A 15,221-nucleotide genomic window follows, 5' to 3' on the forward strand; every position below is an offset into this window, starting at 1 on the left:
GAAAAAATGTATTATTTTTTATTTTATGTGTATGAGTGTTATGCCTACATGTAAGTGCACCCATATCTTGCAGTGCCCAAGGAGGGCAGAGAGGGCATCAGATCCCCTGAAACTGGAGTTACTGACAGTTGTTAGCTGCCATGGGGGTGTTGAGAACAGAACCCAGGTCCTCTGCAAGAGCACTCAGTGCTCTTACAGCCCTCTTTTATTTTTTAAAGATTTTTAAATTTGTTATTATGTCTGTATGTACTTGTGTATACACACACACACACACACACACACACACACATGTAGGTTAGAGGACAACTTTGTAGAATCAGTACTTTCCACCTTTATATGGATTCTGAGAATTGAGCTCAGGTCTCGAGGCATACAAGACAAATGCCTTTACCCACTGAGCCATCTTGCCATTCCCTAGAAACCTTTACTACTGCTCTCTTTCTTCACTTTCTTTCTTACGGTTGGAACTGGGGCAATACTGAAATGATATAAAAGAGGTGACTCGAACTGGGGGCATAGCTCAGTGGTAGAGCATGCATGAGACCGAGTTTGGTTCCCAATACTGCCAGAGAAAAGAGGTGGCTTTGTATTTTCCCTTTAGGATGTCTTTCAAACTTCAGTTAAATCCTCTACCCTTGGCTGTGTGGCTCTTTTGTAAAGCTGGGTTGACAGCTTCACTCATATGTCCTGGCTTCCACAGGGCATGTCAGTGTTTGTCCATGCTGGACCTTTGGCCCACATTGCACATGGGAATTCCTCCATCATTGCAGACCGGATTGCACTCAAGCTCGTTGGCCCTGAGGGCTTCGTAGGTGAGTCCTTGTGCAGCCTCAGCAGATAGATTGTCTATGAACATCAGGGAGTTAACAATGGCAATTTTTAAAATTTCTCTTCTTTGCTGCAGTGACTGAAGCAGGATTTGGGGCAGACATTGGAATGGAAAAGTTCTTCAACATCAAGTGCCGGTATTCTGGTCTGCAGCCACATGTGGTGGTGCTTGTTGCCACTGTCAGGGCTCTTAAGATGCATGGGGTGGCCCCACAGTGAGGACAAAGGGCTGGAAGAGTGTGGTTATCAGGAAAGTTCAAAGGCTTCAAGGACATGTGCTGGGGTCTGCATTCCACCCCTCTTATCCTCATGATGGATAAAGTGCCAGACAACTCCTGTGCTGGCATTTTAAGTGGGGGTGGGGATGGTGCAGATTGGCTTTGTGCCCTACCTTTCTGAGGAAAATATCCAAAGGTATCTAAACCCTCCAAAGGCTTATGCTTTGGGGAGCTACTGCCAGAAAGCTCCCCATCAGCCTTTTCTTTGTAATCAATATTGACACTGGCAGCCAGTCAACCAAACTTTTGAGCTGAGGCAGAAGTCAGCTGTAAGTAACATACATTCACATAGACACACACACGCACACACACACACATCACCACTGTCAGCTCAGCCAATTGTAGATAGTTTTGAAGTTTTACTTATTTTTATTTGATGTGTATGAGTGTATTGCCTGCCATGTATGTGAATGTACCCGTGTCATGCAATGCTGCAGAAGTCAGAAGAGGGCTTCAGATTCCCCTGGAACTGGAGTTAAGGACGGTTCATAGCCGCCATGTGGATGCCGGGACTTGAACCCAGGTCCTCTACAAGAGCAGTCAGTGCTCTTAATCTCTGAGCCATCTCTCCAGCTCCAAACCTGAATTCTTTTTCTACTCGAGTATTCTTATATCTCTTCATTAGACTAACATGAAGTGGTAGTATTCAGCAATCACTGTGATATTAAGTCCCTATTCTTTTTTAAAGAATTCTATGTATTTATTTTTATTTTATGTGTTTGAGTATTTAGCCTGCATGCATGTAAATGCACCTGTGTGTGCAATGCCCACAGAGACCATCATCTGAAGACAGCATTAGCTCCCCTGTACCTGGAGTTAAGGATGGTTGTTGGCTGCCATGTGGGAGCTGGGATCTGAACCTGGGTCCTCTGCAAGAGCAGCCAGTGCTCTTAACCATTAGGCCATCTCTCCATCCCCATAAAGAACTTTTTAAATGAAAACATACTATGCTTTCTGAAACAAAATATAGGTATTGTCCATTTTTCTGATCTCTTCTATGTTGATTCACTAGAGACAGTTGACTTATCTTCTGCATGTGATCTCTTATGCTATCACAGGGCACAAAGCCTTTGGAGAGTCCACTGTACATATATTCAGCGAGAGAGAGAGCAAAAAGGGCACAGGACCTTGGCACTATTGGGGAGTCAGTTTTGACACTGCACCCCTGGGAAGGCTGAGATCCCAGATCACACTGAGGGCACTGCCCCAACATCTCTTCAAACTATTGGCCTTAGTTGCCCCAGAGATGCCAAAAATACTCTCACCATTGCACCTCCTTTTCTACCCTCTGACCTGATGGTCTACATTTAACCTGCCTGCGACCAAGGCTGGCAATACATACAGCCCAATGCAAAGCCCTCCCTAAACTTACCTAAAACATGGAGGATTTGAGGGGCTTTAGGGTTTTGTTCTTGTTGTTTGTAATTCTACTCTGCAATTCTTGAGTGTGAACTTTGTAGGTAACGACATTGTGTTGCATTGTCAAAGGCTGAACATGCCCGGGAGCTTCACAGTAATAATACTGGCACCTGCCCTGGCAGTGCTGAGAGGAGACTTTGTACATACATCTCTGTCCCCTCAGAGGGAAGCTGCATGTGAGCTCCTTGCTTCCTGCCCATGTGGCCCTTGTAGGCTTACAGCACCATAGTCCCCCTGAGCAGTGGAAGAGGACCCAACTGGAGGCTTCTTAATTACTCTGTTGCCCACGGTGGTCAGTGGATCAGTACCTCGAGCCTTTTGCTTATCCCATGCAACAGGGTTGGACTACCCACCCAGATCACCCAGCTGCCACCAGCAGGGCCCAGGCCCCTCTACACAGTATTCAGTGTCTGGAGTCTTCTAAGTGTACTTCACCACAGAGGAAGAAAGTCCCCCCCCATGTTTTGAGTCAGGCTCTCATATAGCCCAGACTAACTGCAATTTACCATGTCAGTGAGGACCTTGAACTAATCCTCCAGCCTCTACCTCCCAAGTGTTAGGATTATGGGTGCACACTACTACACTTGGCTCTTGTTTACCCCCTTCTTGTTTCTGTTTATGCATCACAGTTCAGGTCCCCCAGGCATAGGCAGCAGACTTCTCATAGGCCTGATCGCAGATATCCAGGTGACATTTACAGGGCTGGCAACTTCCTTTTCCCCACATTTACCTTTACTTTTGTTCCACCCCACTGCTGTGTGCTCACAGGGTCACTGTCTGGAAGCACATTTCTGTCTATCTCAGCCTTCATAGATCTCTCCCTCCTCACCTTGTATCCCAAAGGGCCCCACTCTGCTCACTTCTTGTCCTGTGTTCTGTGACTGGTGTCAACCCCAAGTCCTTAGGGCAGAAAACGGCTTTCACACTGTTGGGCATCTGCCCAAGCATGCAGCCTCTTGTCTGTCACAATGCCACCTAAGCTCCAGCCTAACAGTGCTGGAGTAGGAAACGTACCTGACTCAGTTTCCTTTCCTTCCAGGTCACTGCTGGACTGCCTCTTCCCAAGGCCTACACAGAGGAGGTAACTTCACTTATTTCTAATCATCTCTCCTAGACAGTGCCACACCCCAAATCAGCATTTCTCAGTCTGGCCATGGAAAACAAAGGGGGAAAAACTCCCACCCAGGGTTGTTCCTGGGAGTGCAGGATGTCAAAGCCCCTGAGTGTGATGGAGGTTGAAGTAGTCAAGTTGCGTCACGTTGGATGGAAGGAGGCTAGTTCTTTGTGGGCAGTTTTACTCCCAGGGGATGTTTTGACCATGTCTAGAAACTTTTTGTTGTTTGTTGGAGACAGGGTCTTGTTATTTAACTCAGGCTGGGCTTGAACTCATAATCCTTTGCCTCAGTCTCCTAAGTGCTGGGATTATAGGCAGGTACCCTGATACCTAACTAGAGAGACATTTTTTATTGTTACAACTGAGGGGTAGGGAGTGTTCCTGGCATCTAGTGGATAGGAGCCAGGGATGCTGTTAGACATTCCACAGTGTGTAGGGCAGTGCTGCAAGTGCCCCCTAAGTACAATGATGGTAGTGTTGGACTAAATCCCTGCCCTAGACTATTTGAAGTTTCCCTCACCGTCTTCCTCACTTTGACTGGAGAAGTTCCAAAAGCCATCAGAAGCAAAAAGGGACCTTTAGAAATAACCTTTTCCTCTGCAGATCCAAACCCACATTAAAGACTGAAGATAAAGACTGTCTCCTAGTTGAATTTTGTAGGCATATCTTCCATAAGCCGATTGGGTCTACTGGACAGGAGCCCAAAGAACAGTTGTGAGCTCAATTCTTTTCATACTGATATCATTTACCATCAAAGAAACATCCCTAGGGTCCCTGAGTGGTTATGTAACAGGCCCTTGGATTAGATGCAGGGTCAGTTGCTGTCACGGTTAATTCAATTTCTCTGCCTTTTGGAAGCTTTTACATTATCAGGCAATACAGGGTCACTGCAGTCTCAAAATGAAATTTGCAAAATTGTCTAGAAAAAAGATTGTTGGTGCCTTAAGTCTGCCTGTCTTTTGAGTTACCATTTGCCTTTTATGGTCATCTGTCTGATCCGTGCGTAGGAGGGGAATTCACAGTTCTGGCCCTCCTGCCACCCCACAGCCTTTCCTGTATCTAATTACAGTGACTGCCCCAAGAGCCCAGCTGGTGTCTTCCTTTAAGAAATTCTAATTATTTAAACTGTTCTCAATCAGTCTTTTGTATTAATTGGTTTTTATGTGACTAGAGGTTTAAAAAAAACGACAGAGCTCTTTATACCTCAGATTAATCCTAATCTCAGGTTCTAATTATCAGATGGAGGAAGCACAAACCTCATTTATAAGATTCTCTTTCCTGCCTTTAGCCTACCTATTTTTCTTCCCTGCTGTTTTAGGCATCTGAAAAACAAGCAGTAAATGCTGTTAGGTTTTCCTTATAGTACTGCATATGTTTTTATGACAATTATATTTTTACTTTTTACACTCTTAATGCTTTGGGAATTTTTACTATATTTTTTATTATTTTATTTGTGGTGCTGGGATCAAACCCAGAGGCTTGTGCATGCTGATGTGTAATCATAGCTAGCCCCTTAATGTATTTTTCAGTGATATGTTATCTGTGGTTTATATGTTGTATGATATGTGGCATGTGTGGTGTTTGTGTGTGGAGTATGGTATATGTGTATGGTGTGTATGTGGCATGTGTGTGATATGTGGTGTGTATGGTATCTGTAGTGCATGTGGTATGTGTGTGGTATGTGTATGTGGTTTGTATATATGTATGGTATGCATGTGATATGTGGTGTGCAAGTGTGGTATCTGTAGTGTATGTGGTATGTGGTATGTGTATGTGGTTTGTATGTGTGTATGGTATGTATGTGTAGGTCTATGTCTGTGTCTGTGTGTTGTATGTTGCCCAGGCTGACCCAGAGCTCTCTATATCCCTGCCTTCACTTCTATGCACTGGTTTGTAAAACCAGTATGTAAACCTGAGTAGGCCTGGGTGGGGAATGGGTGGAGCTCAGGGGTAAAGCATTTGCCAAGCTGGCTACAAGAATGTAAAGGATTGAAGTTCCTGGTACATATTTTTCAACATTTAAAGAAATTTCTGATAGAGTTCTTGTCTAACTTGCACAAAGCCCTGAGTTTAACCCCTAATACCACATAAAGCCAGGCATTCTTGTACATGCCTGTAATCTCAGTACTTGGAAAGTAGAGGCAGGAGGAGCAGAAATTCAAGACCAGTCTGAGCTACATGAGCCCCCCCAAATCAAAACAAATTTTTTGTGCCAGTGCACGCCTTTAATCTCAGCACTGGGGAAGCAGAAGCAGGTGAATCTCTGTGGGTTCAAGACCAGCCTGGTCTCCATAGTGAGTTCCAGGCCAGCTGGGGCTACAGGGAGACCCTATCTCAAAAACACTTAAAAATTTTTTTTTAATAGAGTTAATTAAGCTTTCCATAGCTTTGCAACTTTAGGACACCTTGGATAGGCTTCATTTTAACACAGGTGTCAGTTTTTATAACGTCTACATGATGAGCATTTGTATTTATGACTTCCTTGGCTGAATCTCCTCTTGAAGGTTAGTGTTTGCAACTTTTCAATGCTTTGCACAATGCTACAGTAAATATATTCAAAGGTATGTTGCAAACCAACGATAGTGGCACACTTCGGTAATCCTCACACTTGGGAGGATGAGGGCGCAGGATCACAAGGTCTAGGAGCCCAGAAATATAGTAAGACCCTATTGATAAACACACAAACAGACAAACAAATGTTATGTTTCCTTAACCAGGCATTCAGGCACACACCTGCAGTCTCAGCTCTGAGGAGGTGGAGGCAGGAGGATCCCTACGAGCTTGAAGGCAGCCTAGTCTACACAATGAGTTTTAGGCCTGAGCTAAAGAGTAATGCTGTAATTCCAAAAAGTTTTATTTGCTTTAAACTTTAGATTTTATAGTATTGGGGGAGAGAGAGAGACAGAATGAGAGAATGAATCACTATGTTGCTCAGAGAAATCTCAAACTCTTAAACTTATAATCATCCCTAGTATTGTAGCTAGGACTACAGGTAGGTGCTACCAGACCAGTTAATACTTATTTGGGGGGTTTGTTTGTTTTTGTGATAGCGTTGTGCAATACAGGCTGTTCTCAAACTCATAGATGAGGATGACCTTGAACTTCTGAACCTCCTTGAGTTTTGGGATGATAGGTGTGCATGACCACACCTGGTTTCTGTGCTGATGGGGATCAAACCAAGGGCTTGGTACATACTAGGCAGGCACTCTACTACTGAGCTATATCCACAGCTCATTGTATGTGGGGGTTGGGGGTATGTAGGTATGTCCACAGCTCAGTGTATGTGGGGGTTGGGGGGTATGTAGGTATGTGCACATGGGTGCAGGTACCCCATGAAGGCCAGAGATATCAGATCCCCCTGGAGCTGGAGTTACAGGCAGTTGTGAGCTGTCTGGTATGGGTGCTGGGAACCAAACTGAGGTCATTCTTAACTGCTGAGCCATCTCTCCACTCCAGCTCCTTCTTTTTTTGTGACAGGGTCTCACTATGTAGTCCTAGTGGCCTGGAACTCACTATGTAGATCAGGATGGCCTGGAACTCACAGAGATCCACCAGCCTCCACCTCAGACATGTGTTACCATGCCCAACCTTCCTTTTAAAATTTGTGTGTGTGTGTGTGTGTGTGTGTGTGTGTGCACATGCACACAGAGCTGTCTGCAGGAGTCAGAAGATGGTGCCAGATCCCTGGAAGCTGGAGTTATAGGTGATTGTGAGTCATCTGACATGGGTGCTGGGATCCAAACTTGATTCCTCTGGAAGCACAGGAAGTGCTCTTAACCACTGAGCCATTTCTCCAGCCCAACACATGGTTTTTCAAGATAGGATCTCTCTTGGTTTGTTAGTCTAGCAAAGGCTCATGATTGGGTTCATTAAATCTTCTGGAAATTTCACTGACTTCTTCGTACTCAATGGTGTGGTAGTTGAATGTTGAATACCTCTTCGGGGTCAGACCCTGTGGTGAGCTCATGTCTTCTCATCAAATGGTTTGTGCTGTACTAAGAAGAGTCCCTTTGTTTTGTTATACCATAGGAGGTCATCAGATGAGTAAACATAGGTTGTAAGCATAATTTAGGTGGACACAATGAACTGATCCCCTTCACACAACAAAGAGACCATTAATATGTGGCATAATGATTTCAGACACCCCTGCTCTCCTCTCATGTTTTCAAGGTGCGGAGAGACAGCGCAGCTTCACTCCTGTGCTGTGGGCAGCGGGTGTTGCTTCTCCCTCCTCCACAGCATGGGCTCCGCTGTGAGGAATGTGTGCCTGGCCTTCTCTTCCTTGTTCTTTTCTTGCTCTGACTATGAATGTCTTCTGATTTAGACTCACTTTCCTTTCCTTTTTTTCCCTTCTTTTTTTTTTGGAGACAAGGACTCACTATGTAGCCAGGCTGGTATCAACTTTATCCTCCTGCCTCAGCCTCCTCTGACTGCTGGAATCACAGGTGTGCAGTAGAGTGCCCCAGGGGAAATTCCTCTTTTAAAAAGAAGCAACAGTTGTTTTCAAGTCTGTTTGCATTTACTTTATAGATCTTTTGCTATTGTTTTACAGGACCTGGAGCTTGTTGAAAAAGCCTTTAGTAACCTGAGGAAACAAATAGAAAATGCCAGAATGTTTGGAGTGCCTGTAGTTGTGGCAATGAATGCATTCAAGTAAGTGCAAAGTGTGAGAGAATGGAAGAATGGAGAAATGCCAGTACACATGTTCTGTAGCACTTTGTGCAGTGCTGCTCTTAGCTTCATTGCTGCTCAGTTACTGTTGTTGGTTATAGCTTGTGATCATGGCAGGCACCATATGTATCACAGCAGACTTGCTGCCTTGCCACTGAGGGTCTGGAAGTCAGATTTGGCCTCCCAAGGGCCCTCTTTTTCTTAATATTTTATTTATTATTTTTTTAATGTCATGTGTATGAGTATATTACCTGCATGTATGTAAGTGCACCTGTGTCCTGCAATATCCACAGAGGTCAGAAGAGGGCGTCAGATTCCTCTGGAACTGGAGTTACAAACAGTAGTTAGCAGCCATGTGGGTGCTGGGAATTGAACCCAGGTCCTCTGTAAGAGCAGGCAGTGCTCTTAACTGCTGAACCATCTCTCTGGCCACTCCCCCCTCCCACCACCCACAGAGGCCCTCAAGATTGACATGAAGTGTTCCTTTCGATTTTTCTAGGCCTTTTGTACTAACAGAGTTACATAGCCCACAGCATTCCCCTTATTTCACTGGGTCTGGTGGGATGTTATCTCAAGAGTTGATGTATTGAACTACAAGTATTCATGCAAGAACTCATGTGGGTTGTTTGGCATTGTAGTACTGTTTAGGGTTTTGTTATAATGGTCCCACAAAGGCAGAATGGGAAGCAACATGTTTCAAAGCTAGTATTTACTCATTCCCAGTGGCGTACTGGGACTGTTTCAGATACTTTGCCATCTAAGCCTGTGATATCCTCATGCCATAGTGTTGTGTTTCTTTCTGTTTTATCCATGTGAAAAGCAAGAAAGTACAGTTGAGGTAACTTGCCAAAAGTCACTGAAGCTCTTTGGTTATGGAGCTGGGATTGAAACCAGGCAGGATTGATGAGGTCTATTTATCAGTGGTTTTGATGGCGCAAAGCAAAACCTCTTCTACCCTTCATGCCACCATCTATTCTTAAACATGAAGCATTCCCTTTACAGGACAGATGCAGATGCTGAGCTGGACCTCATTGGCCGCCTCTCCAGAGAACATGGGGCTTTTGATGCTGTCAAATGTACTCACTGGGCTGAAGGGGGCAAGGGTGCCTTAGCCCTAGGCCAGGCGGTCCAGAGAGCAGCACAGGACCCCAGCAGCTTTCAGCTCCTCTATGACCTCAAGGTAGGTTACTTACTATGTGCCAACAAACCAAACAAAAGTAGAATGAATTTGTGAAGATTCCACTAGGTGGAACTTAAGTTTAGTTAGCAGCTTTAGCCTTGTGGTCTGATTCCCATTTGGGTGGGTCACACTGACCACAATGTGAACACTCAGCTCTAGGCATCTGTATGATAAATACACTTTGCTGCTTATTTGCAAGTGAGAATCCCTGGGGAGCTCACACCCTAAATTTGGAAAGCTCACAGAATAAATCCTTTTGCTGGCAGAAGAGAGGGAGCTAAGAGATGGAACTAAGTGTGCAACTCACTGAGCCTTTCGCGCAAGGCATCAGCCATGTGGTAGCAAATTGTCAAGGGGCCATATCAAGCTTAGGAAATTTTTCTGACCAATAATAGGTCAAAGAAGGATGTTCCAGCCGGGCGTGGTGGCACACGCCTTTAATCCAGACCTCTCTGAGTTCAAGGCCAGCCTGGTCTACATAGTGAGTTCCAGGACAGCTGGGGCTACAGGGAGACCCTGTCTCAGAAAGACAAAAAAGGATGCTCCAAAGCTCACTTCCTACCACTGTGCCACATCTAGTTCAGAGAAACCCTCAGCACCAAAACACCTCCACAGGCTTCATCATCTTCTCCATCACTGAGTCAAGTGAATTACATCTGACCTGGCAGAAGCACTTTTTCCTATGATACTATGCAGTTAGCTCAGAGAAGGTTGTTCTTATTATAGGGCCATATTTCAGGATGCAATTGGACATCAAGTAGTCTGTCTATGGTCATTGAAAACCATTAGGAACATGGGGTGTGTTTGTGGTTCATTCCGTTTCCATTCTCTATGCTACTTTTTGGATTGGTTTTTCAAAGATAACCAGAAACATTGGGAAACAGCCACAAAAATTGTGGAAAGGTCTGAGTTTCACTCAGTAAAGTGCCTGCCACACAAGCCTGAGGACCTGTGTTTAGACTCCCAGCATCCTATAACTGGGTGCAGTAGTGCATGTCTACAACCCCAGTGCTGGAAGGGTAGAGACATGTAGCTCTGGACCAGTCTAGCCAAATTGATGAGCTCCAGGTTCAGCGAGAAACCCTGACTCAAAATATAAGATAGAGAGTTACGGAGGAAATACACCTCACATTATTCTCTGGCCTCCATGTTGCACGCACCCACACAAACGTGTGAACACCACACACACACACATACACACACACACACAAGTTCACAAAGGAAACCTTTTCACTCTTGAGTTTCAACATTTTTGTTTTTTCTCTTTGCTCTTGCAGATATAAAGCAGAGTTAATTAGCATTCCCCTCTTGATACTGACATTCTACTGTTGAGCTTTGGTTTTGTAAATGGGTTTGCAAATCTGTCCAAGCAATTATCTTTCTAGAAAATGCCATAAACATAAATGTGCACACAAAATGGAAAGCATTTACAGACCCCCCCCCCCAAGCCACCACCCACAGTGCCTGAGTTTGGGAACCCCAGAACTTGAGGGCCAGCACGCACCTTGAAAGAAGCGAAGTAAATGCCAGGTGTGGTGGCATGTGCCTTTAATCCCAGCCCTTGGGAGTCAGAGGCAGGTGAATCTTTGTGAGATCGAGGCCACCCTGGTTCACGTAGTGGCTTCCAGGCAAGCTCTGACTAGGAAGACCTTGTCAAAAAACATTGGACGAAAAAACAAATGAAGTGGGGTAAACAGGATTTCATAACCCATTTCTTCACAAGTCCTCCTCCTTTAACAAATAGCCTGCCACTTTTTTGTCCTATTCAGCATCTGCAAGTCTTAAATCACCCCTCAACCAAAGAGCTTCTGCTTCTGAGGTTCTACATATGCCTTGGCATTTCCCAGGATCCAATTAAAAGATGCACATGCTTGTCATCTGCTGCAGCTTTCTAAAGCTGCTTCTGAGAACTCAACTCTATTCGTTTCTGTTGTATAAAGTCTCTTTATACTGGGCTTGGTGGCAGGCCTTTAATCCCAGCACTCAGGAGACAGAGGCAGGTGGATCTTGGAGTTCAAGACCAACCTGGTCTACATAGCAAGTTCTAGGCCAGCTGGGGCTACAGGGAGCCCTGTCTCAAAAAGACTAAAAAAAAAAACAAATAAGGCAACTTCATAAGCTCTCACTGTTTGGTTACAAGTAGGGCTTGTGGGGCTGGAGAGATGGCTCAGTGGTTAAGAACACTGACTGCTCTTGCAGAGGACCCGGGTTCAATTCCCAGCACCCACATGGCGGCTACGAACCATCCTTAACTCCAGTTCCAGGGGAGTCCGACACCCTCTTCTGACCTCCTTGGCATTGCACAACTCAGGTGCACTCACAGAAATGCAGGCAATACACTTATACACATGAAATGAAAATAATAAATAAAATATTTTTTTAAAGTAGGGTTTGTATTTTTATAGGTAGATTGTTGCCCTTTTCAAAAACCAAAACCTGTATAGTATATTTTCTTGGCCTTAGTCACTAGGGAGTAGAAAGCCAGATAAATTGACTAATTTTAGTAGAGTGTTTATATATGTATGTGTGTATACCTCTTCATATCTACAAAGATAGATAACAACTTTACACCTGAGATGTTTTCCACTTATCAAGTCTGAGGCTTGGTATTAAAATGTTTCTAAGCTGGTGAGATGGCTCAGCAGGTAAAAGTGCTTGCCACCAAACCTGACTTCTGGTAGATGCTATATGCAAGGTCCCATCACTTCTAATAAATAATTTAATTAAATGTTTCTGACCCAATAAACCAAGGTATTTGCATGCCTGTAGTTTATAAAGCAATCTTGAATCTCCTTTGGGAACACTAACCTGCAATGTTCCTGCTAAGAATCCTCATGCCTATCCAGTCACAGTCTTCCTCTCCCTCTCTTACATTTTTAGCTCCCAGTTGAAGATAAAATCAGGATCATTTTGCAGAAGATCTATGGGGCAGAGGACATCGAACTGCTCCATGAAGCTCAGCACAAAGCAGAAGTCTACACAAAGCAGGTAGGTGTCAGTCTGAAGCCTGAGTCCTCCCAGCCCTACGCACTCCCATGACTTCACTTCTCCAGGTGGCAGCCTCGTCTTCCCAAAAATGCTGGGTCTGGGTTAGGGGTTCCAGTTCTAAGTTCTTCATTTGCCTGTACGTGGTAAATGAGACACAGAGAATCCAGGAGGAAATATGGTGTGTCTTGCCAACAAACTGAGAGCCCCTCTCCCGTTTGGTTCTTGTCTCTACTACAAACCACTGTATTGGTTGACTATGTAGGTGGAATTATGTAGTCACTTGAAGACTATAGTTGAGTATGTACTTCAGAGATTCTTTTTTGGTCTGCCATAACTAAGCTGGAGGGTGGAAAGGTAGAGATGGGTGGAAAGGGAGCCAGCTATCTCAACTGCTTCCTTTGTGGGGTCTAGATGTCCTGGTTTTATGTCTGAATGTTTTGCCTGCAGGTATATAAATGCACTGCATGCATTCAGTGCCCACAGAGGCTGGAAGAGAGTGTTGGATCCCCGGGAACTGGAGTTTTCAACAGTTGTTAGCCGCCATGTGGATGCTGGGAATTGAACCCAAGTACTCTTCAAGAGCGGCCAGGGCTCTTAACCATTGAGCATCTCCAGCCTGAGTCTAGATGTTCTTCATTGTGTAGCCAGTGTTCCCTTTGTAATGCCACTTTCCCTTTTTCCCCAGGGCTTTGGGAATCTGCCCATCTGCATGGCCAAAACACACTTGTCTTTGTCTCACAACCCCGAGCAAAAAGGTGTGCCCATTGGCTTCATTCTGCCCATTCGTGACATCCATGCCAGTGTTGGGGCTGGTTTTCTGTACCCCTTAGTAGGAACGGTAAGTCCGGGCTGCAGGAATGGAGCCTGCTTGCCTGTGCTTCTATTTTGATAGGTGTTTCTCAGACTCTAAGAAAATGCCAAATTAGCAGAGTTCACTGCCCAGGAGAAAGTTGGAATTAGGCTTGTCCTGGTTAATCCTCCATACTGGTGCCAATTGAACTGTAATGCTGTGGCTGCCTCTGTCTTCTGAATAAGATCTGGTTTCCCTAGGGACAGTTTGCTACTGGCCCTTTTTTTTTTTTTTTTTTTTTTGGTACTACTATACTGCTAGTTTTCTTTGTCAGCTGTATTTGCATTATTCTCTCATTTAATCATTGAGTCTTTTTCAAGTTTTCTCTCTTCACGAAAGAGCCCCCCAAAGCTCTGGGCTTGTGGCCTATGACCCTTACATAATACCTGGGTTCTCCCAAGTTTGTGCATCACCAGGCTCAGATTTTCCTGCATGGTCTGTTCACTAGAAGAAGGCTGGGTAAGGACGGGTTTCCATTCTTCCTCTGAAACTGACTTCTTACATATGTTAATCTTGATGCTTCAGTCCAGTCCCTTGTCTTCTGCCACAAGTATGCGGAGAAGGTAGGTGGTCATCCACTTTATACAGAGTTCTGTAGTTCCAGAGTAGAAGTATGTGCATTTGGTGGAAACATGAAGTGTTCATGATTTGACTATTTTACCTAGAGAAAGGGCAATTTCGTATACTTAGATCTGGTAGTAATGAACAGATAGGAAGAGGGCTGGGCTTTCTTTAAACGCATCTCCACTTTCTTCTGTCTCATTAATTCACATAGGAGAGATACACTTGTTGAACGTTCTGTGCTCAGCATTTTGGTAGATGTTGGGGTTGCAAAGAGAAATCACGAGTGTTTCTTGCTCCCTCACCGAGAAGAGCAACTCTCAGTCAACTCCAATGTGTCAGGGGCTGTAAGACATCCCATGAGACTGTGGGGGCAGCTGGGTAGACCGGCTGTCCCAGGTTGGCCAAGCCTGCCCTAGTTTTAACACTGAAGGTCCTGGGTGGACTAGGGCCAGTTCAACCTTGGGCACTGGGCAAGTCCATCCTAGTGGTCCAGTGGTTTAGGGCTGCAGATGAAGCCCACTTCTCTACCTAGGAAGAGGCAGGAAGCACATCTGCAAGATAAAAGTTTGGGAAACACTCAGAATGGCAAAAGTTGCTCAATTTCTTTAACCAGAATTTCTCTAACTTACTTGACTTTGAAACTCTTTTTTTTTTTTTTTTAAATAGGGCTTTTTGCTACTCTAACATTACCCCTCTGAAGAGATAACTCTAAAATCTTTTAGGGATTAAATAAGCGCTCCCGAATATTTTTGTCATTTTTGGCCTTTGGAACAGAGTATGTTGCTAAGAGGCCCAAGGACATTTTGACTTTTAGCCAGGAAACTGCCTACTTTTCTTTGGGGTCTTTTTAACCCTAACTGCCTAGCCAATTTCTGCCTTCTGTTGTTATCACACCATCCTCTGAAGAGTACCCAAATTGCTGATAGGGAATTGGGACGCAGACTGCTCTAGCTTCTTCCATGTTGAACAGGGATGCAGGGTGAGGCAATTGGGGTACCCCTTCAGCAGGTCTATCAAAAAGATGCTCAAATTGCATAACTCTTATCTGTAGGAAGAAAAGAAAGCCCTTGACTCATGAATACACGATGTGAAGGAGAAATAAAGGACAAGAGTAGTTGTATTATAAGTTCTAGACAGGGAACCAGAAAAAAATCAGAACAGGGCAAATTTTAAATTTTCATATCAGAGTCCATTGGAATTTCTTGACAAGAGCTTCCAAAAGCGTCCCTCTATTGGGTACTTCCTCATTTTTCTTTTGTCTTCCAAGGCTGGACTAGTTGGCTGGGAAGAGTGGCTGGATACTCAGGTGAGGGTCCAGTGACCCTGCTT

At 44.6% G+C, this 15,221-nt stretch overlaps 1 protein-coding gene across 1 annotated transcript in view; it reads left to right on the plus strand.

Moving 5' to 3' along the window:
• The window catches only part of Mthfd1 (methylenetetrahydrofolate dehydrogenase, cyclohydrolase and formyltetrahydrofolate synthetase 1), a gene marked incomplete in the record, with an annotated part of 83,545 nt that overhangs the window by 62,700 nt on the left and 5,624 nt on the right, over window positions 1–15,221 (plus strand). The window contains 7 exon segments of the mRNA XM_017802939.2: window positions 711–812; window positions 905–1,043; window positions 3,549–3,606; window positions 8,192–8,292; window positions 9,313–9,490; window positions 12,371–12,478; window positions 13,164–13,316. Of these exon segments, the coding sequence (XP_017658428.1) occupies window positions 711–812; window positions 905–1,043; window positions 3,549–3,606; window positions 8,192–8,292; window positions 9,313–9,490; window positions 12,371–12,478; window positions 13,164–13,316 (839 nt within the window).

Source organism: Nannospalax galili, unplaced genomic scaffold (genome assembly GCF_000622305.1).
Source record: "Nannospalax galili isolate Female #2095 unplaced genomic scaffold, S.galili_v1.0 scaffold285, whole genome shotgun sequence".
NCBI classification, from domain to species: domain Eukaryota; kingdom Metazoa; phylum Chordata; class Mammalia; order Rodentia; family Spalacidae; genus Nannospalax; species Nannospalax galili.